This window comes from Epinephelus fuscoguttatus, linkage group LG20 (genome assembly GCF_011397635.1).
Source record: "Epinephelus fuscoguttatus linkage group LG20, E.fuscoguttatus.final_Chr_v1".
In the NCBI taxonomy this organism is placed as follows: domain Eukaryota; kingdom Metazoa; phylum Chordata; class Actinopteri; order Perciformes; family Serranidae; genus Epinephelus; species Epinephelus fuscoguttatus.
In genome coordinates this window covers 7,179,585-7,204,055 of record NC_064771.1, presented here as the reverse complement: position 1 = coordinate 7,204,055, position 24,471 = coordinate 7,179,585, and the positions used below count along the sequence as shown (strand labels likewise).

Below are 24,471 nucleotides of genomic sequence, written 5' to 3'. Positions count from 1 at the left end.
ACATGGCATAGTGTTGGTACTCTTGCTGCTCCTACTTCTAATCTACTCAGTGTCTACCATCTACTATATAATACACTGACTACTAACAAATACCTCATGTAACCCCACTTCAAAATACCCAAACTATCCCTTTAAGCAACCTCACGCCAACGTTGATTGTTGGTACAAGACAGGATGTAGACTATGTTCTCCCCTATCAAAGTCACCCACTTTGTTGGCTCAACCATCTATCTCAAAGCATTTTGCAACTATATAAAAACACCACTTTAGCTATTTAGAGAGGACAGTGATTGCTATCACGACTGCAAAAACTCACTTGTCACAAAAACATCAACTAAGGTCGTTTTAGGTGTTTGAGCAAACAAATAAATGCTGTCGTAAGGACAGTCTCAAGGTGGCATATCTCTTACTGATTCGTCCAGAAGCATTTTGAGAGCAATGACATTGAGTATTGTCCTTTATGTTGGAAAAACAACACAGTACCCTGTCTCGACTTCTCTCTCAACTCCCCTCCACTTCCCTCTGATTCATCTTAATAGCAATAACACTGTGCCATTGTGAGCGATGTCCTTACTCCGGACACACTGCAGGGTAGCTGTTCTCAAAGTGGAGTCCTTGAGGGAGCAGCGGGGGAGCCCTTGCAAAAAGAGGAATTGTTAAATCTAATTTTCACTTCAAGTAGAAATTATACCAATGAGAAAATGTATAAATGACTATTCTAATCACAGGTTTCACTACTAATTCTATGAAATTCTCTGAGTGTATACGGACTGCAATTCAATTGTAAAAGGTCCAACAATTATAATCTGATCAAGCAGGGGTCCAAGGACATGACATGGGGCTATTTTTGGATCCACTAGATGTAGCAGTGTGCCATAGGTGGTAAACTGCAATGCGTCCTATATGCTCTATCATTGCCCAAGGCTAACCCCGTACTAACTGCTGGCATGTAAACATAAACTAATCATAACATTAATCTCACCATGCAACTGTGCACTTTTGAAAGCAGCCCATCTGTGAAGGCTTCCCAATTAGCTACTGTCATATGGCACAGGATGGAACAGAGTTCTGATACACACTGTCCTTGGTACACCACTGTACAGGAGAATATAATAAACAATATGCCTGAGTAATCCGCTGTTAGGCTGCAGGATTTCATCTGTAAAGCCCTTAAGATAAAGTCAAGGCTTCCCTTGAACCAGAGCACAACCATTGTTCACCTCTGAATAGGTGAATTGTTTTGTATTCTATCACCAGCAGAGTGTTTGTTGGACAAATAGCTCACATTGTGTGCCAAAACAAATAGCAGTCACGAGCATCAATCAGGGATACACACCGTATCAAAGTACAATAGAGGCGAAACAACAGTAACACAATAGTGACCAGCACTAGAGCAGTGAAGTGGAACGTGCAAGAGAAGCAACCAAGAGAGAGTCAACGAAGCTCCAGCAGTGAATAGCATGGTTTTGCATTTGTGTGTCTTTACCTTGCGTCCACCTGTGTTCAGTTTTATGGGCGTGAGGAAGGGGTCAAAGATCATGTGGCTGGTCTCGATGTTAACTGGCGACTGCCTCTTCCCCACCGAGCACAGGTTCCAGGCCGAGTTTACCAGTCCCCAGAATGACGGCACTGCAACACAAAAGAGAGAGTGTGTGTTCAAAAGGGTGAGCATCTGCAGCGACGAGATAGGGCCCCGTTCCACCGAGAGGTCACCGAGAGTGACGGGCAGAGTTTGTGCTTCAGCATTTTTTTTTTAATTCAGACCTGCCAGACTCACAGTGGGAGAAATGTAATTAGCAGGGTTCAACTGATGTGTGCTTTTGATAGCGTGTAGAAATACTTTGGGACCGCATCTGCAGAGTTCTTCTGATGTTTGAAAACTTCTAAAATTCCTGTTTTTGTGAACAATGTCAAATTGTGCCGAGGTGTAGTAAGAGCATAAATAAATGCACAGGGACAGACATGCATTAACATACAGTATACATGGCACACATGGTACATGCCGACTGAAAGTGAATGAAATACAAAAATACATATTACATACATATACATATAATACATATAATAATATATACATTAAAAAACAGTTTGGAGAACATAAAAGAAGAAACATTACACAAAATGAAACTTCTAGTTGTTACCCTACCCTCACAAACTCCCATCCCTATTTTCATTAATTTATTCAACCTTTTCTCAGCCTGGTCCAATGAGAGCAGTTCATTCTCTTTTTACAGGAGAACCCTTTGTAAACATGACAACAAAAGCAAAGGCAACTGGAAGGGCCCTCAGAGAGCAAAGGCCTCTGGCAAGGCCAAGTACTCTATCTCACAATGCCAAAGGTGCAATAAACATCCAGAGCATTAATATAAAAGCAAACAACTATTTTCTATGTAAAGATATAGTAGAGTAATGGCGTCCTAAGTGAGAATAAGGTCACACTCCCTGTGTGTGTGGTATTCTGAGTTTCTCTGTCAAAGCTGATTTATAGTTCTATGCAGAGCCTACACTGTAGCCTACGCAAATGACCTATGCCATTGTGAGCATTTATATGTGTGGTGGTGTGTCTGCAACGCTCTGCAATTAATCCTTGAAAGGCTAGCTGGTGGTGGGATTTATATCCCTCTGTGTTAGCTTTCTGTGAAGGGCTGTAAAGTGTTATTGTTTCATAACACACAAAAACACACGAAACATGGCTTAATAGTGACAATATTAAACACAAGTATAATGTCTGCTCCATTATAACTTCTGTGTTTTGCTATACACATTTTCATCAAAAGTACAACATGCTAACTATATTAGCATGTGCCTATGACATTTGCATTGCATAAATTTGCTTAGCGTCTCGCAGAGTTTTTCTTGATGAAGCAAGGAACAACAGCAACATTCAACAAAGGTAACACTACATAGTTGGGCTCCATTTTAACTCAAAACGTTGAGTTGTCTAACTCAAGACAGGTTTTTTTTTTCCACAAATACAACATGCTAACAAAGCCTACCACATTTTACATTGCATGATTTAGCCTAGTGTCTTGTGGAGTTTTCCCACACTCGTGTGAAATTGCATAAATTAGCCCAGTGGCTAGCAGACTTTCCTCTTCTCATATGAAGCCAGAATAAATCACTCACAAGATTTCATATATATATAAAAAAAAACCTGGTTCACTGTATGAAGCTCATGCATATGCCCATGGTTGTCTGTTGGGAGGAGCTTAGGGACAGACAGGTGAGATCTGCAGGAGGAGCGGGTATTTATTTTTCTTTTTTATCTTTCTTTTTTTTTTTTCATTTCCAGAGTTCTGCCTACCCCAGCTTTAACATTAACTGCAAGTTAAAGCCCCTACAAGGAACTTTCATTTTGAATTGATTTTGGCGACCCTGCGGACAAAAGCGGTTGTGTTTTGCCGGAATGAAGCCTAGATTTCCCATGAGCTCTAGCGCGTATTGTCGTAAAGGCGCTTACCTGGCTCGCGCATGTGTTTGTTTTGGGGATGAATGAAACAACAAGATGGGAAAACTTTGCCCCCGCTCCTATCGGGGATCCCAGCTCAACTCTGCCGCGCCCCAGCTCCACCTCTCCGGCGTAAGCGCCACCGCCGCCGGGGTAAACGCAACGGTCGGCTGGTAAGGCTGAAGGCCTGTTTGGCGAGCACTTCCACGGCTTCTTTGACTGAGTATGGAGCGGTGCCTCGCCTCTTTATTTCTCGGCACTCGCTGGACCCTGTCGACGCCTGGCTGGTACCTGTCATCGGCCTGGATGAGGTGTTCCAGCCCTGCGGCCTCTGCTCTCCTCGTCCCCACTGGCACGGGGTGAATCTGCGCAACCTGCAGCCTCTGTGTGTGGCTCCCCGGACAGCTAACATTGTGGACCTGCCGGCTCCTGCCAGGATTGGGCTGGTAAATGCTAGATCGCTAGCGAACAAAACGTTTATCCTGAAGGATTTCCTGACTTCCTGAGGAGTGGATTTTCTCTGTGTGACTGAGACGTGGCTGACTGTTGGTGAGTCCAGTGCTTTCACAGAACTTTTACCCGATGATTGCTGCTATTTTAACTCACCGCGGACGTCGGGCCGAGGAGGAGGAATAGCGACTATTCATAAGAGTCACTATAAATGTAAGCAGCTAGGTAAGATGACATGTGCCGTCTGACTGCCGTAAATCGTTTCGTCCTGGAAGCGACCTGGGGCAGACCCGGAGTCAGTTTCCTAAAGGTATGGATATACACTCTATAGAAATAGCTTATTTTCACACCGATGGTCTCATTTGCTGTTGTAGGTCACGCACAGACTTCAGCAGAAACGAGAGACTTTTGCATATCCAGTTAAAAGTTCCTTGTAGCGGCTTTAAAGTCCTGTTCTTTGTGTGTTTGTCCATTGAATTTAAAGGCCTCTAGTTTCGCAGACCGGGCAAGGTGGAGGCGCAGCACACCTGCGCTTCTCCAACCGGGTGTGGCCAGGTGGATTTTGCAAGTTTGGCACACTGTGCACCTGGCGCAGCTACTCCTCTTTCCCACCTCTGTCCCTCCTACCTGCGCAAGTCGGAAAGAGGGAGGAGAGAAGGCGTGGAGTGGGTTTTACACACATTACACCAATCAAATGAGCCCCTCTCCTCGCCCTTAAATGCGCCGCGCTAAGGCGTAATGAGAGTTTACTCAATTCGCCATGGCAGAAGAGAGCAGCAGCATCAGATGGCCAAACTTCTCCCAGGAGGAAACTGATGTTTTGGGCCGGGAGGTCCAAGCTCGCAGTGTCCAAATATACGGAACTGCGAGCAGACCTCCACGGGCTGATGATACAAAGGTAGCCTGGGAGGAGGTCACCACAATTGTAAATCAATGTTGCGTTTCTCTCGTGCGTGCGCGCTCTCTCTTTCTCTCTCGCAGTCTCACTCTGTTTCTTTTCTTTTGACTTTTCTAAGATGACAGATGCTGAATATATACTCCCTATCTGATGCTGTGGCTGTTTGTGGTTGGCTGAGAGGGATGTGAACTCATTAGTTTGCAGCTGTGTTAATCATATCAGGTTGGGTTTCCATTACGCGTGCCAAACGGTGCCAATCCCCTTTGATCTGACATCAGATGTGACGGGACAGTCGGTATAGAGATACATTTATGTGCTGATTGCAGATAGTTGCATTGAATAGTGTTTCTTGGGTATTTATTGCATTGTTAATGTGCCTGACATTCTGGAAACCTGCCTGTGAGGTTTTGGTGACGTGTGCGCACTGTCTGCCGGTCAGCCAAACTTCCACTTACACCGGCTGCGCTCCGCCTGCGCTGATAGTAGACCTGGTTTCAGCTGGCGGGCTTTTAGCGCACCTTCGGCGAAGCCTTTTGGCACAAAGCTGTCACTGCGCCAAGCTGGATCTGTCGACACCTCCCCCTGCTGCGCCGCCACACCCATCTCAGCGCACCTCGGTCTGCCAAACTACCAAACTGAGCATGCCTCGGGTTGCACCGCTCTAAACTAGCTCTGCGTGGGGTTCACCACCCTGCACCACCCTGCGCTGCACCGGGAAACTAGAGCCCAAAATGTTAAATTCAGAAACTCTGACAACAACAAAAAAATACAATAATGAATGAAGCTCTTGTAAGTGTGAAAGGATTCAGTTACTTGCCAGCATTCTTTCCTCACTCATCTGTAGGAACTATGTCACACTGCAAGGCGTTTAATGTTGAGCATTATAGGCTCCCATGTGCCCATATCATCCATCTTGAAGATACAGTAGCATGGATTGCTGGTCTCATACTGCAGCAGGCAATGCCAAGGTGAGAATCACGAAGCTTGGTGGGCGAAACTAATCTGCAGTGACTTTTAGCAATTTGGTCTAAAAACTCCCTCTGAATAGAGGACGTATTACAGAAGTGAGAGAAGTGGAATCAGCCTATAATCAGCTAACACATGTACTATAAGACTGAGAGGACAGGATGGCACAGTGAGAGAATGTCAGCACTGTGGGCGTGATAGGCATCTCAGCCAGTCATTTTCTTATGTAAGACTTGGCCACCGGGACCAAGAATTCAATTCCTTCAACAGGGTGGGAAGCAAAGGCTTATCACCATCAACTCCAGCAAGAGGAAGTTTTTTTTTTCTTGCTACAATATCTCCTGGAGCCTAAAGCAGCATTTTCCATTTAGGAACACAGTATTACGCAGAGATGAGTCACTGGAATTGTGCTATGCAAATTCCACTGAGATTTTCCAACAAAAGCAGAGATAATTTGAAATTTGAAAATATGCAAACTGATGATGAATCGAGGTGGAAGCAGACACGACACAGCGTGAATTCATAGCTAAACCTCAGCCATTCAACGAGTCCTATATGACTCGGAGCCACAGATTTTGTTTGTAACGCTCATAGACATGCTCTACAGAGAAAGCACTACATCACTGTTCAGATAAAAGCACCGAATCAAGAGAAGCAGACGGCGGAGTATTTATCACCCTTTCTACCATGGACATGGTGTTAGATGGGGGTATGTGCAGATTTCATGGTGTTTCCCACATTTGAGTAATATCGGCGGAAAGCATTTGGCTAAAGTAAATCAGCAAACACAAATGACTGAGCTGCTACCTTTAAGCTCCACTAGTAAATATTTTTATATTAACAAAAGGTAAAATGCCTTTATGATTTGTAAAAGGTGTCGCTTGTAATAACAGAAAATCACACGATGCTGCAGTTCCCCTCAGTTCTACGGAATATCTCTTTTCCTCCTTTAAAACATTGTTTTGATTTGACAGCCCGCAACCAGTCAACAGACAGACACAGTTTGAGACTAGCTGGTGATCATGGTGGAGCATTTAGCAGCTAAAATGATAAAACAGATATGGCCCTTAGGAGTTGGTGGAGGCCAAAAACAGAGCTGAAAGAGAATACATATTGAGCTTACATTCATCACATGGACACTAACACAACTTCAAATGTACTAATGTTGCTCTGAGTCTGCTTGAAGAGTATGCAAGCAACTGAATTCGCTAACTGCAGTTATATCACATTTCAGCGCAATTGCCAGAAGAAACTGTTGGTATTATACATGTCTGCCAACTATGGATACATCACATGTTTAAGATTCACACGTATCATATCAACATTCCTTAAGTGCCGTTTTCAGGTTACATGTATATGAAACCCCTTTTATACTGCCAGATTTTCCACAAATGTTGGGCCTATTTGCCGGCCAGCTGCAAGCGTTTAGACACACAGAGGCGGAAAGTTGAGTTGATCCGAGACCCCCAATTTTCCGTCTCGGAGGGTAGTCATATCGGCGGAACCCTCTTAGTTTAAACAGACCGAGGCGGCCTTCCGCAACGGGAGGGGCTGTTGAAGACTTGTGGGAGGACCTGTTGAGGACGCCACACGTGTGAGCCACTGGCAGTGGATAAACAGAAAACAGCTGATAGCAGGAATTAGCAAGCAGTTAGTAGCAAGAGGAAAACCCAAACCTGACAGACACTGTAAAGATGAGCAACTGAGAAGACAAGGAATTGTGCGCCCTCCTTGCCCTCACAAACGAAGAGGCCATTAACCTTCAGATGACAGGAACGGTGAAGAACGGCACGATTTATGAGAGAATTGCCGCCTGACTACCGCCGCCTGACTAGCCACGGCTTCCCTCCCACGCCACTGTTTACTTCACACCCTGAGCTACATGTTGTGTTACTTGCTCATGCCCCCCACTGCCCCGAAAAAGGCGCATTCTATATAAGCAAAAGTAGGTAGGTGGCATTTTGCTGCACTCCCCGATTTTGTTTTTACACTGCCAATGCTGAAAAAAGACTGATTGGGCTTTGCTGCAAATTTGCACAATTCCTATCTAAAAAGGGCTTGAGTCTCCTCAGGAGGAGGAGGGGATGGTGGAGGGTGTTACACCTAGGTGACATAGCTGCCAAGCAGCAGACAGCAGCTGACCACTGTTGGAGACCAACACACAACAAGTTGTATTTTTAATGAGACATTTTAATGAGGCGTGTTTGTTGCAACCAAATCGGGTATTTTAAGCCAACACATGATATGTTCCTAATTCTAACTAAAACTTTAACATTGAATTATAAAAAAAAGTTAAGGTTTAATATATCCACTGCATTTGATACGTACAAATATAACATTTTCATGATCTGCAAAAATGAACAAAGCCAACATTTATTGTGTTGATTGGGAGGCAATTTATAAAGCAGTGTATGTTAGTGTTGTGTTCAGTTTGCTCTGCTTCCTCCCAGTGGCAAAAATGCAGTTATTGCAGCTTTAATATTTACAATACAATGAAATGAAAAGGCATAATACAGTTTGGATTTATTGGTAATTATTCCTAGAAGTAATAAGAGCATTGATTTGGCAAAAAAAAAAAAAAAAAAAAAAAAAAGAATGATCTGAAACTAGGGATGTCAGTATCGGCGCCGATCACGTTATTTTTACAAAATCGGTATGTGAAAAAAGATCGGATGAATCAAAACAACAAAAATGGCCAGGTTTTTCATCTGTGTTGTTCACTGTTGCCCCCGCTTTCCAATGTATAAAGTAGGGATGGGCAAACGATCAAAATTCATTATTCGATCATTCAATTATCGATTAATTGATAAGCGAGTATTTCAAAAGAGAGAAAACAAAAGAGTGCAATGCAGACTGTCGCCGCATGAGAGCGCAGCTGCCCCAATTTTGAGCTTTAACCCCCCCAGGCCAAAGAGGAAGAATAGCGTGCACGCGCAGTTCACCCCTGGGTGTTTACAACCATACAACCACCAGCCAGAGTTACATGCTTCAGTTTTCAGCAAAACGTCCGTCTTTCAATGGCGTAGTGTTTTCAGATGCCTCAAGGGAAGCCACCGAGGCTTTGGAGAGCGATGAGAGCCTCCGTCTGTTTCTGATTTTTTGCCTGGCATAGGTCCGGCGGGGGGTCTCGTAGGCCTGTTGAGCCGCCGTGCTCGCCAGGCGGAAGGGTCTCGTTGGCACGGCGACTCGCCGGGCGGGGGGTCTCGTTGGCACGGCGGCTCGCCGGACCTATGCCATTGTAGGGGAAACACTGTGACTATTGATCAAAATTATTTGTGATCGATCAAAAGCCTTAACAATCAATCATCGATAATCGAAAATTGATGCCCATCCCTAGTATAAAGTGTGGCGAACCTGTATATTTTATAAATATATATTTTTTTATAAGACAGTCAGCTGATGGCTTGCTCACCTCCATACACTGAGGTACCCCCAGACACACCCACCGGTGCTATCGCCAGTGGGATGGCTCCATCAGCTGAGCCCAGGTAGACCGGCCCCTACATTATGCCGCTCCTGGCAGTATGACGAGAGTTGCCGGCGAGTGAGAAATGAGCCAGAAGTCCTCCGCTTATTCGGCCTACCACGGTATTTTACACTGCTCAGAGTCCGCGAAATAGGTGCGCTTCCCTGTGGAATATCATCCATCCGGCCACCGGCCTCACCTCAGAGATTCCGCCATGGATATCAAGGGATCCTACGGAGCCTCCACGCCCGAAACAACGCTGGAGCATTACAGCATTCACCCACAGTCCTGTGAGTTGGCACAAGCCGGGGGTTACTTTCCATTTCATTATTCCTTATTTGGAACCTTCGGGCTGGGTTGATTTATTATTTTTAAACTGAACTGAGTCAGAGCAAACAGTGGATTTTCTTTACCTCCTTGTTTGCGGGAAAACCTGGGGTGGAGTTTTCTTTTGTTTAGGGAACAACTTGGATGCATTCTTTTTTTCCCCTTTCTTAATGCTTTGCAAAGTATTGGATCGGACTTGGTATCGGACTCGGTTTCAAAATAAAGGACTCGTATCAGATCGGATGCAAAAAAAATGTGATCAGGACGTCCCTATCTGAAACGATATTTGAGTGCTGCTTGGACAGAGACAAACAAAATTTGTGGTGGCGTGCTCATGCACAGCAAAAGAGGTTTAGCGTATCCATGTTGGTGTCATGTTTCCATCACTGTTAAGTAGGGGTGTAACGGTACACAAAAATCATGGTTCGGTACGTACCTCGGTACACAAGTCACGGTTCGGTTTTTTGTTTCGGTACAGTAATGAAAAAAATAGACAACTATTAAATATCTTTTACTTATTGGTAACCTTATTAAAACATACCACCACAGCAGTTAACTCTTTTTACACAATTTTTGAATGAAACAAATATATATAAAATCCTGCTTTTTCACATTGTTTGAATGAAAATAGAAATATAAAAGTGAAGAATAAAATCCTGCTGTTTTTTAACACATTTTTTGAATCAAAAATATAAATATACATTTCTGCTTTAACAGTTTTACTCAATTAAAATAAAAAGTATAGTGCAGCTGGTCAGCTTTAAAGCCTGCTCAGATTCAGTTTTACTAGGAACTTACTTAGCTTTCCCACTTTGTTAAAGTGCAGTAAACAAAACATGCTTATATCTAAAGTGCTGCTTAAACAATTTTACTCAACTCCAATGGTGTTGGTTATTTCTTTAGCGCGATCAGAATGGTCAGGGAAACGCTCTTTCTTTTTAAACGACGACGATATCGTAATTTGCACCAGATTGCTTTTTCTAGTTGTGCCGGTTAACGTTCAAACTCGGGTGGTGTTGCTTTAGATGCGTTAGCGTGTTAGACTTGTTTCCAAGTACATACCTGACCGCTGTTCTGCAGTGTCGGCACACTGCTTTTGTCTTGTCCACTTGTTTATTTCCATCTTCGTATTTTACCCTGAAACCAAAGTGTTCCCAAACGGAGGACTTAAGGTTTGTGGGTGGGTCTTCAGGTTCGTCAGGCTCACTTGCCATGTTGTCAAAATGCGAGAATGTGCTGCACAAAGTGAAAGCGGAGATTTACGGTTGGACTCGGTCCATCACTCAATTATGTCCATCGGGGAACTAGATATTTTAAATGGTTCGGCTTGCAAAAACGGAATTAAAATAAAACAAAGTAAAATAAAATAATGTTCTGTGCCCAATAATTCGGTACAGGGTCGTGCTGAACCAAAAGTCGCGGACCGAACGGTTCGACACAAATACATGTACCGTTACGGCCCTACTGTTAAGCGAAGCTGATCCAAGCTGGAGCCAATAAATACCTGTGACTATTCCAGAGCCATTTAATTCGGGAATGAATACCAGTTGTAACCTTTCCCACTACATACAAAAGCCAGATGCTGGTGTGTGTCAGTGGTTTTTCTGGCCGATGGGAAAGGGGCTTTATGGTACACAGTTCACACAGAGGAAATGGAACGAGGGGGCTAACAGTGGCTCATTTTTGCCCTGGGGCACACAAACTGGTTAATCCAGCCATTAAAATGCAAACTGTGATGGAAGTTTGGAATGAACAGTTTGGGAAAGAATTAACAGTAACTCTTCTTGTCTTGCTAAAACTGGGGATTATTCTACGACCTGTATAGTCTGAGCATCTGTGTGCAGTTTTGGCGACTTTGTAAGGGGGTTTTCAGCATTTCCAGGAAACCAGAAACTACTGTAACTGGGTGAATAGAATGTTAATATTACCAATAGGAATGATAGAAGACCTAAGTTGTAATAAAGCAGAATGATCGTTGACTCCACTTAAAGCGGTAAAGAGTAGATAAAAGCATAGATAATTTAATGTTGAACTTTAGAATATGTGGTTTTAAATGTGATGTAGGAAATGTGAATGAACAGAAGATCCTTTCAGATGTTTCTTTAATCCATTTGAGGGTCATTAGGTCAAAAGCAGGGCTTAACATACACTGGTACAATAAGTGAACAGCTATCGCCTAATATGACTTTCCTTGAAGCTTACCTATTATTTATCCAAACTCACATTGAGCAGTTTACCATGTCATTTTATGCTTGCTGTAGTTATGTTTCAGTTCACTTCGAAATCACTACCTAGACTTAATCCTCCACTGACTGAAAGATGACAGATAGGTCCACTAAAGATACAGAGTGGTGACTGTGCTGCAGACAGATATTATGGCATACTGTAGGACCTTAGTCACACACCACTGAGTCACACTGCAATAAAAAGCTCTGCTTGGTAATGCAGCTGAAGGTGGGAGTTCTATCTGTGAGCTGTCAATACTTTGACTTTATCACAAATAAAAAGATATATGTTGACCTGCACCACATCAGAGTCAAATTGTAAATACCCCCGCTTTATGGGATATACCTCAAAACTTGACCTCAAGTACAATGTTGTACAGAATGCCCACTTTCACAGTCCTTCCAAACCAGGAGGCAACTTTCAGCTTTTATTTAAGTCAGCAGTGTGCCAGCAGCTTTGTCTGCCAGTCCAGCAGCAGTGGCAGTATCAGTAGCAGTGGGAGCATGGGACTAGATGTGTGGTTGCCGGTCACTCACTAGAGTCTTTCTCCATTTCTGCCACTTGCACACAAGCCTGATGAACTTTGGCAGGCTGGCCTCTCTAGCTCCGATGTTCATGAAAGCCCTGAGCAGTGAAGTGCAATGTTTGACCGAGATGCAGGAGGAGTCTCTGGTGATTCTGCTGAGCTCTGTGTAACATATCAGTGGCAGCTACAGCTAAAGCTACTTCATAGCGTGAAAAATGCCAGATTTCTTAAGGGAGGATGGACTAGTAACTGGATAGTCCCTCCCAGTGGCGTAAGGTAGTAACAACAGGCCCTAGTACACGCTTATATGATAGGCCCCAGTGCAAGAAGCACTGAAAGCATCCACATGATAGTTTGATGTGCCACATCTATGTTCACCAACCTGACCCTCACATCTTTACCTGACAATATACAAAAGGGACACAAAACTTTCTGCATTGGCACTGGTATGTAAATCACAATGTGCAGAATCATCCAATCAAAACACAAAACTAAGAGATACTTGATGGAATCAGGACTTTGTTATTTTTTATTTGTTTGTATTTGAAAATGAAATGTGTCATAATTTACTTACAACAGAGTGTATTCAATTGACATTTTTACAAACTGGAAACTAGAATTACTGCCACGCAAGTGTATGCCTCTATGCACCAGTGAAGGTTCTTTTACAGTTTACATCCATGTCAGCAAAAACATGGATACTTCACACACATTTTTCCTCCCAACAGCACAGAAGATCTATACAATCAGCACAGTTTCAAGGTGGGCACCCAAGATTAGTGTCACCAATTCACTACCTAACCAACATTCTCCCCTTCCGTTCCTGAAATATGATGTGGAGTAATGGCCAGAGTATGAATTTGTCTTATTTGTCTTATTGTATAAACATGTGAAAAATACACCTGTCAATCTTTTATCATGTGTTATTTTGATTGCTTGTAAATTGCAATGGTAATGATCCACAAAACATTTTGTACCACGGAAGATGAAAGAATTTTTTCTAGCAGACCAATAGGAACAAGTACATCACAGGGCTTCATGCATCACGCATTTACGACTAAAAATAGGTGTGTGCAAACTGTAAAAAAATATTTAGGGGCACATGTGCACATAAAAAAATCAGCCGAAGGAGCCTATGTTTTTGTCAATAAAAAAAATATGATGATCTAACCGCAACTGTTGGAGGAACTCCAGCCGCCTTCCCTCTTCCCTCTTCCCCGTGTGACACGGTTATGGGCGGTTTTCCAAGCCACTGTCCGCACAATGAATATCGTGCGCGATGCCAAGGGTAGCGGTGCCGCTTTGTCAGGCGTTGCTGCCCTCTCCATAGACAAACAATGGGACAGCCAGTGCAAAGCGGTTTTACAGCTGATCATGTGTAGAGGCCTTTAGGGACCGTTCGCCACGGTACCGCTGCTGGGCAGGGTGGAAATAAAGCCCTTTTCACACAGAGCGAGCAAAGCGCAGACCTCCGCCGATGAACCCATTCATTGTGTATGTGCTGCCGCGGCGCAAGAGCGCACCGCTCTGCCGCCGAGCTGAGCGGCTCGCCGCCTGCTCGAATTGAAAGTTTTTTAATTTCACCGCAACGCACTGTGACGACACCTCGGCGCCGCACGTCCAATAGCAGAGAAGAGCCTGAAGTAGACCCAAAAGCGGTCACCATAGAGCTGTAGCTCCTGAACGAGCCTGTACTCCCCCAAATCCTGTCCTCTGCGCCCTACCCCGCGGTGGGCGCCGCGAAAGCTCTGTGTGAAAGAGGCTTAAGTCCTGCAGAGTTTCAGAGGACCTGGAGAATGTTTTAGGATAGTAATAACATTATATAAGATAATCATATTGCAAAGATAATATATATAAGATAATAACATTAAAGACAAAATTAAATTGCAATACTTTTTCAAAACTTGATGATTTTACCTTTCTTTTTTTTTGTATACAAATTCATTAAATAATTTTGCTTGCATCACGTTTATTAAGGAAAACATATTATTTGATCAATTTACATTGTGCCCCTAAAGTTCTTTGTGCGCTCCTTACTTTTTCAACTTAGGAGCACATGTGCTCCTTGGGAAAAAATGTTAGCGTCAAGCCCTGCATCATACTAAGGCAACCCAACAACATGTCCAGTTCATTCCCAGGAGTCCTGCTCCTGCAAGAAATGTAATCTATCACTATCTGTCTATAGGAGGTAAAAACAGCAAGACAGAATGACAAACACTTTACAGATGGGTTAAAGAATCATTTGTTAAAGGTAGCATTGAGTTAGGAAGTACCATGTTTCATCGAGGAGGGAGGTTCAGGGGGGAGTGGGAGAGAGAGACCTCTTCTGATGCAAAATCCTTCATGAAAATGGCAGGAAATCCATGTGCAGAATGGGAATTGGAGTGTGAGCGAATCGATCCATTAAACCCGGGCCCCTTGTCGTAAATGTACACATAATTATTAGCCGTTGATAGATTCCTGAATGCAACCACAGCGGCAAGGGACATCACTCACTGCTGACAGAGGCACAAGCACCTCTGTCAATAATCTACACACAGCCCCCTATAGCTCTGGTACTCCTAAATTTCACTTAGGCAGCTCACAAGTGTTAGAGCCACTTTCATTTCTTATTGGCAAGCTGTAAAAGTGGACAGCGATATATGGTGTGGCCTTTTGCAGATGTCGGACAGAGGAGATGTGTAATGTTCAAGTGAAAAGGGCAACTGAGGGTGGGAGGCTTCTGTTTCACAGCTGGTCTTCATCACACTTTCTTATCAAAGGGCCTCGGCCATTAGGAGTTAACACGGTGGAATAATGGTTCAGGCTTATTTAGCGAAAGAAACACAGTGAACAGCATTTACAGCAAGAGCCAACTGTAAACAGTAATCACAATCTTTCCAGCATCTTATATACCACATCTGTTTGTCATATCTCTCTCAAGCAGCAATTAATGTAATATATGCAAAGCATAATACAGTTAAGGGTCCATGATAAGCCCATTCTCATTCCTAGGGCATCAAATATGATAGCTTGATCAGCGGCTGTCAGCATCTCATTCCAACACACAAGGCACCCTTTGACATCTGAATAGCCTCTTTTACACAGCTTGCTCAAGGTGGGAATGTCGCCCCCTTGCCTCGCCTCATCGCCTTGTATAAAAGGTATGATCACAGAGTGGAGGGACAGAGTTGTTTCGCTTTAAAGCCAGAAATGGAGGGAGTAACAGCGTCAAATCGATGTCTGTGTAAAAGGGACAGCCAACTAGATGGAACCATGGATGGGATGGGTGTGATGTTTTGATGATGTGTTATGTGTGTGACGCACTGGGCACAGGGTGGGGAGTTTGAACGTTGGGGTGGGGGAGCTCTTCTGTACAGATTTTGCATGTTCTCCCCATGTCAGTGTGGTTTTCTCCGGGTATTCCGGCTTCCTCTCACAGTCCAAAGACATGCATGTTAGGTGTCTTGCCCTTTGACTGGCGATATTAATAAAAAGTGTTATCCAGATAAGCTTTTTAAGTCATGTTTGTTGAATACTATGCAAAATATTATAGAAAGCCATCAAAAGAACCCCCGTGACAGTGTTTGTTTTTTCCTTTTTTTCTTTTAGGTTAGATGTATCCTGCTGTCAGACATGTTCAAATTACCTTACTATTTTGAATGTAGGCTAACTGTAGCCTATTTGCCCTGTGAAGTAGGGTCATGTATAATTTTGGATCAGACAAAGTATATTCTTGGTATAACATCAGGATAAGGCTGGGCAGTATATTGATACTGTATGGATATCATGACAGGAGACAGGATATCCTGTTAGATTTTGGTTATCGTAACATCAGAAATTGTTTTTTCCGGATTTTAAAGACTGCATTACCAACACACTCTCACTCCCAACTTGTGAAATACCGACACTCGATCACTGGCTACATGATGGCGAGTCAGCATCCACTGTTTTCAAAATAAACTTGCACTTTCACAGGAAATGTACAGTTTCTGCTCATGAAATGCATAAACTCTTTTTCACAATAAACTTAGAATGTAGGTTTAAAAAAAAAACAAAAAAACAAAAATCTGTTTTCAGGTTTACTTCCTACGGTTAGGTTTGAGCAAGAAAGGTATATGGTTGGGTTTAGAACACACATTTGTTATTAACGTAATGTAACATCAAGTGACATAGTATGCTATTCATACTAGCATGCAATGTCATTATCAAAAGTAACTCAACTGACCTTTGGTTTTACATGTGAAATAAACAGCGGCTCCCAGCTGAAAGTCCGGAATTCATCTGTCCCATCCATCCTCCCCTCCCACCCACCCTATGCAGACCTTCTTGCCCTCTGTAGTATGATAGTTGGCCAGAGTGTCAACAAATGGCTCTGCCTGGTGTGTCTCATACCGCTGCTAAAAGGTGCCTCTGCCCATCTGTGTCTGATGGCAGGCCAGTGACCAAGTGTTAGTATTTGACAAGTTCAGAGTGGTACTAGGATGAGATTACAGAACTTAATAGACTGTTGTAGCTGTACTATTGTTTGCCTTTACCCACTTCATCATTATATCCACATTAGTAATGATTAGTTATCAAAAATCCTTACATGATAATGTTGCAATTCAGTGAATATTTTGTGAAAGCACCAATAGTCAACACTACAATATCAATATCAATTTCAGAATCAGTACTTGGCTAAAAAAAAGTTGTGGTATTTGATTCTCTCCATCACCCAGCCCTTCATCAGGATAAAGAAAGTGATCAGGACATCCCAACTTGAGACTGAGAGTCACTCTGAAAAATAAAGGCTCTTGCTTGGGGGCCCCCTGACCTTTTGTCCCGTAGACCCCTCCAATTATCCATTATTGTGTAAATACATGTTAAGTACACATGATATGTAGCAAAGTAAAGCAAAGCTGCAGGACCATTTTGCATGTCACATAATTACAACCCCAAAAACAGCAAGAGCTTTTTATTTTTCAATGACTGTACCTTACACCACAACTGGAAAGTTAACCTACATCCATGAAAAGAAATGTGACACTGCTGTCTACGACAGTTAAAAGATTATTTAGTTTGATAGAATGGGTGTTTTCCACATTAAAATCTTGCCTCGCTGCAGCTATAAGCTGCGTGGGTGTGTAAGACCATGTTTGCAGACTAATTATGCGGCTGCCTCTGCTGGGTGTGAGGTGTGCGCTGGGTCGTCCCTGTGGGCTTATTAGAGTTCAGGGTTGCGGTGAAGGTGGGATCCAAGGTCTGAGGAGACGCTCGCTGGACAATTAAGCCCTACATTAATTACTTCCACGGCCGAGTATTTCGCAGATAGCCATGTAGTTATAAATCCAAAGCCTGGAGAGACATAGTTTCTCATTATAGAGAGCAGCTCGGAGAATGCTGGCATCAAAGTACATTACATGGACATGTGCAGACACACCCAAAGGGGTTAAAGCTGCACTCCAGTCAGGGAAATGTATCTACAGAACAGACTTTACAACAACTACAAAAAGTAAAGGGAACTATTCCCAAATGACACTTAATGAGATGCACACACACATCTAAGAACATGTATGCACGCAGGCACATCGCCTACACACACACACACACACACACACACACACACGCCCACACACACACACACACACACACACACACACACACACACACACACACAGACCAGTACTGCTGGCTGCAGAGGTATGCATTTCATTAAACAGGCCCAGGCGCAGAGATAGCCTTAATGAAATGTCTTTATTCTGTCAACTGGATATGGATGAAAAGTTAGAGTAATAGTCTTTGGGAAACAGGAGGGAATTGGAGAAATGCAAAGTGCACAGACACACACACACACACACACAAGAAGGCTCAGACACACAGCCTCTCTTTCTCCCTTGCTCTCTCACTCTCTCCCAAAGACCCAGATGCATCCCGTACATCAATTTCTTGGACGAGCATCAAGAAAAGTATAAAAAAGTGCCTTCCTTTTGTAACTGCTGACGCAAAGCTGGGTTGCAAATTCGCCCGCAATGGGAGAGGGAAGTGTGAGAGAGAGAGAAAGAGAGAGCGCTGAAGGAAACCTAACAGCTTGGGGATAAATGCTTACTTAAGCAGGTATGGAAACCAACATCTTAATGATAATGAATGTCTAAGAGCAGCATTAAAGGAGCTGTCATATTCTGCTAGCTCTCAATTTGAAACACAGCTCCAGCGCTGCAGGTTCCATCTTGTTTACTCATTAGGGGGGCATTTTACTAGACATTTTGGCACGTCTGTGAACAGAAGGAGATATGCTTTGTATAAAAGCTCTGGACAGGGACCAGGTGCAGTACATTTATAAAAAGTTGTCATTGTTTTTTTGAGGCAGAAGGAACATGGCGACTAAAACTGAGAGGCTTTGTGGTAAAAAAGACATGCGTGGGGGGTTAATGTATAACACATCTTTGCGTACATTTACATGTAGCTTCTGGCTTGTGTGAGCGGCGATTTGAAGGTATATTTTTGTTGCTTGAACAGGACACTAGTGCAGAGACATATTTAGGGGGAGAGGCAGAGATTTGTTGGCATCGTGATGAACACAGCTCAGGCATAACGAAGAGGCAAACAACACAAACTACCGACTAAATTAACTCACTGTTTAACTCTCAGAGCTGTCAGGAGCAACTACGCCATACTTATTTAAGATAAACAGAGCTACTAAACAAGGTAAGATACAACGGTACTGAGAGCTCAACACACTGCAAATTAGGAAAACATCTTCGCCTATTTGACACGGCATGCAGCATTTAGACAAAATGCTGCAAAGAGAGAAAACACAGAAAAACAAATACAGAAAAGAGCTCAAAGGAGCACCATAGGACAACAGGAAATGCTTCCAGGGGACATTATAAAGTAAAGCACATGACTGGGAAACCCTTATTGCTACAATGGGCTTAATACTAATCTCCTCCCTAAGCGTAAACCCTGAAACCTTATGGACTTAAAGGTGAATTCTGTATCTTTCAATTGGGACCCTATTTTCCCATGTTTTTGTGTCTAAGTGACTAAGGGAGATAATTTTTGAAACTGGTCCAATGATGGATTATTGAGTTATGGCCAAAAACATCAAACACAACAAATCTTCGACCGTCAAAATCAGATCAGTTCACTCTTGGGTGCAAGGGGACATTTGTGCCAAATTTGAGGAAATTCCCTTCAGGCCTTCTTAAAATATTATGTTCACGAGAATGAGATGGATGCAAGGTCACAGTGACTTTGACCTGTGACCACCGGAATCTAATCAGTTCATCTTTGTGTCCAAGTGAACATCTGTGCCAAATGAGGAAAATTTGAGATTAAAAATTTGAGTGTTTGAATTTGAGTGAGATAATATTATATAGATTGAGACACAAGGGTTCACAGTGCCATTGACCTCTGACCACGAAAATGGAATCAGTTCATTGTTGAGTCCAAGTGGAGGACTGTGCCAAATTTGGAGAAATTCCCTCATACTATCTCGAGATATCATGTTTACAAGTAAAGCATGGGTGGACAATCAGAAAACATATAGCCTCTAGCCGCAGGTATCACCGATGCAGAGGCAAAACAAAAAGGACCTTATCCTTTAACAAAAGGGTCTATCTCTGGACACATCCTTTCTATGATGTTTTCAGAAACTTAGAATAACATTCTGTGCCTCTCAGCAGCAAAACAAACACTTAATACTCAATGTAAATCGACAGTGTGAACATGCCCCAAGTGGTTACATTGCTTCTCAATGCTGGACCAGTTTTAAAAATGGTTGTTCCCATTAGTCACCTACACAAAAACATGTGAAAATAGGGTCCAGGCTGAAAAATACCAAAGTTACCCCACTAATGTCACCCAGTAAGTGGAAGAGTGCAAGAGGCTCAAAATGGTATAAACAGAAATGGGACAACACTCTAAGGTGACCTATCGCGTTACCTTGACGAAGCCAAAACATTTTATGTACCATTGTGGGTTTGGGACTTCTTCTTTTACAATTTTTACCATTTCCATAACTTTTAATTGGTCGTGGGCTGAGGTTAATTTCAGCTGTGAGCATCACCTTTTAGTGTCCCCTGGAAACAGTTTCCATTGTGTTGTGTGCTGCTTGCAGCTCATTTCTGTACTTGGTTGTGTTTTCTCTATTGCAGCATTTTGTCCAAGTTTTAATTAAGTCTTAATTTGCATGTGTTTCTTAATTTGTAGAGAGAAAAAGGTGGAGAACAGAAGGCAGACTGAAATTCACTAAAGCAGTTTGATGCAGAGCATTTTCAGCTGTATTTCTTACATACTGTCTTTATACATTAAGCTCATAATAATGGTTTTATTCATTAGGCAAGCTATGCCTATGTTATTACTGTGTAACAGTCAGTTACTGGGAAACACAACATTCTCATGCTGAAAGCAGAGCTGTTTATAGAGACTCGCACACACTGCGGAGAGATCAGGACCTTGGACAGCTCCAGCTGCAAGAGTGGGAGAGATTGGCTGTGTCTGAAATTACTTCCTACATGCTACCTGGTGCACTATGTCTACTTTCCACTATTTTATTTGAGGATCCACATTTTCAAGTTTTACATTTATGCAATACTACTCTTTACCCTGACATTTTCCTGACCGCTCTTTGAATGATCTAATTAATGAGCAAATCCCTTGAAAGAGGACATTTGTTTCTAATAAGGATCTAAAAAAGCCCCTCACACAAACAGTTGGTGCTGCAGGTGAGGCATTATCAGGTCGTGGCGGCTTTTATCACCTGGCTCACAGTAGTCTCATTACCACACTTCATCAATAGCCCCTTTTTATCAGCTGTAGCATTAGCGCTAATGGGGCTAACACAGGCGCTGCTGACGATTAGCAGAACAAACTGTAAATCACCAGGCTGCTGTTACAGGCAAGGTGCCGCAGGTCCTCGAATGTCTTTCAAGATGCACATGTACTGAGGGATGTTGAGTGAATGTAGACTGTGTGCATGTGTGTGTGAGGCAAAGGGAGGGAGAGAGGCCTGGATTAATTGAAGACCACAGAGTCTCCAGCAGGTTTCCATCCAAATGAAACACATATTATAACCAAAGTTTGAGAAAATCAGCAAAGAAATTTTGTTTCCTTAAGCTACTGTTATGAGATTTTTGGGAGTTGGTGCATGGAAATAAATGGTAGGTGGCGCTACTTCTGACAGGTGCCAAAAGTCCATCTCTTTTCTCTTCCTGCAAAACATTACAATATGTTTTTGGCTTTATAATGGACCTTCATAACTTTACGGGTTTGTAATTTCCTAATTGAAATAGTAAATAAAATAACTATGCCATTAAGTACTAATTACAGGAAAAATATACAATGTCCTTGAAAGAAAAAAAAACACAATTTAAAGTTTTTAGTTATCATTCATTTTTAATCAACACATTACTCTCTATTAGGGGTGCAACGGTACACAGGAGTTTGGTACCGCAGGAAAAAAACAAACAAACAAAAAAAAAAAACAACAACACATGCATAAGGATCTGTTTCTTTTCATTATTTTGAACAGACAGTAGTGCAAATGTCAAAGACAGACAAAATCGTCCTGCTGGGAACTGAGGTAACATTTTGCCCACTGGCAACGTTGGTAAACTATTTCCATTATTTAAAAAAGGAACCCTGCAACTGTGGAGCAATGCCGACACAATGTCTTTGTCTAACACACAACTCTCTCTGTTGCTGCTGTAGTTGACCAGGAACCCGCGGGGGGGGGTCCAGCTCCTGTGTTTCATTTATGCTCGCCATACTGTGACTAAGTTGCATGACAATAAGCTTGTTGTGCTAACCTCAGCACGTGTTGCATACTGCTAAAAGTTTCTGGGTGGAACTCGTGCCTTTAAACTTTAGTTGTGAGTGACATGCATCTATTTGCATATAGTGTATTCTGTGTGTGGTTGCGGGGTTTAGCACCATGGATGGATTACTAATCGGGTCTACTGGGGACAGGCCCAAGGGTCCAAAATGTCAGGGCCCCCTTCGCCTTGACCTGCAAAATGTAACTGTAATTAATATGCAATAATATGCACATGAATATGTCCCAGAAAACCTATACAATCAGCACAGTTTCAAAGTGGACACCCAAGATTAGTGTCACCACTTCAGTGGTGAGCATCCAAATCTCTCCCCCTTCTGTTCCTGAGTAATGATGTTGAATAAAGGCCAGAAAAGTGTTTTCGAAGAACATTTATGATGTCACAGTTCGGTTCACCTTTGACCTTACAGATACAAAAAGTCATCACTTTTTCATTTTATCCTATTAGACATTTGTGTGACATGTTGACATAACCAGCTTATGACTTCTTTGTTCCTCAGATACTGTGTTCACAAAAATGAAACAAATGCAAGGTCACAGTGACCTTGACCTTTGACAGTTAAACTATGATCAGTTCATCCTTCAGTCAAAGTGGACGCTTGTGCCAGATTTGAAGAAATTCCCTTTAAGGTGTTCTTGATATATTCAATTTCACTTCTATTTATAAAGCCCAATATCACAAATAACAATTTGCCTCAGAGGGCTTTACAGCGTACGACATCCCTCTCTCATTTGGACCCTCACAGCGGATAAGGAAAAACTCCCCCCCAAAAAACCCTTTAACGGAGGAAAAAAAAAATGGTACACACCTCAATTAGAAATATTACGGATATATTATGTGCACAAGAATGAGACGAATGCAAGCTCACAGTTACCTTGACCTTTGACCACCAAAATCTAATCAGTTTATCTTGGAGTCCATGTGGACATTTATGACAAAAATAAAAAAACCTAATTCCTTCAAGATGCTCGAGATATCGCATTCACAAGAATGGCACAGACAAGGTCACAGTTACCTTGACCTTTGACCACCAAAATCCAACAATGGATGGTCGGAAAGACAATTTGAAAACAAAACAAACAAAAAACCACCACCCAAGTCAGCATGTCTTGCTCCTATAGCATTAATACACAGTTACAGCCCTATTCTCTATGTAATGCCTGCCTGCAGAACTTTTTTCTTATTGCTTGTAGACACTCTGTCATTCTAGCAATTTATTTATTTATTACAAGGGTACCATCTGAACTCTGTCTCTTCTTTACCAAATCACTACCAAACTGCATAATTCTTTATGTAGTAGATTAGGCAGGATATATAGCCCAGTAAATAAAAGCTTTGCTACATAAATATATCCAACTAAATGGAGGCTGGGGCAACTGGCCAACTCTCCCCATCAGATAATACCTCCATAGGACTCCATGCTTGCTAAGTCATGCCCGTTTTTGAACAATCAGATCAAGTCCTGAACAGTTTGATCAACATACAGTTCACTTGGAAGTATACCTCACATTACAATAGCTAACGACACTCCTCATTTCACTGGGACTTTAAATGTACTGAGACTAGAGTGCTCTGTGCATTTTCCTACTCCTTGTTGACCTGCTTTAGGGAAGCCAGTGCTTTTCCAATTCGGCTCTCTAGTCATGCCGTTTTGAGTTAATAAATTATTAAAACATCAATTATCTGAGTAATGCTAATTTTCTCTTCTTCATTTTGCAGCTACAGTGCAGAGACGCGCTGCTTGACCTCTGATAAAATGCCTGTCCAAAATTACTTTGTACCACTTTGGATTTGTTATGGCCAAATGCATCAAGAAATTGCATTTGCAGCTCCTGAGCTCAGGAGCTAGCGTGTAGTGCAGACACCTAAAGGCAGCAGTCCAGTGTGTGTGTTCATGTGTGTAGCGCCTGTGTTGAGTGTGTGCTCTCGGAGAAATGGTCAGTGACAGTGGGTCTTGTTTGTGCTTGTCCTGTGATGCTGGGGTAATCCTGCTGGCCCAGCACAGCGCAAAGGCCTCATTAGCACGGCCCAGTCAACAGAACAATAAACATGCCAGTCAAGCTAACTCCTCCTGTCATGTTGTTAATGGTGTGGGATATACAAGCTGGCGGCCAGCAGAGGCCTCCTTTCTCAGGGGCGGATTAGCAAATACAACGTCCCTCGAAGTGAGGTGGGGTGGACGTGAAGGGGTAGTGATGTGGAGCACTAGAGGAGGGCATCTTTTTTCTGACTCAGGTGTTTTGTAAGCAGAGACATCACGGGGTATCACCACTGGATGGGAGGTGTTGCCTGGAGGTTTAGGGGGTTCAGGGAGGGTTAAGCACTGTGTCTCAACACATTCCCAGTGAGTGGAAGGAAGTGTGTCCT

At 42.8% G+C, this 24,471-nt stretch overlaps 1 protein-coding gene across 3 annotated transcripts in view; it reads right to left on the bottom strand.

The window, feature by feature from the left end:
- ca10a (carbonic anhydrase Xa) overlaps positions 1-24,471 on the bottom strand; it is a 363,435-nt gene that overhangs the window by 199,721 nt on the left and 139,243 nt on the right. For all 3 annotated transcript variants that reach the window (XM_049563761.1, XM_049563760.1, XM_049563759.1), the window contains one exon: positions 1,487-1,629. In XM_049563761.1, the coding sequence (XP_049419718.1) occupies positions 1,487-1,629 (143 nt within the window). The remainder of the gene's footprint in view (positions 1-1,486; positions 1,630-24,471) is intronic.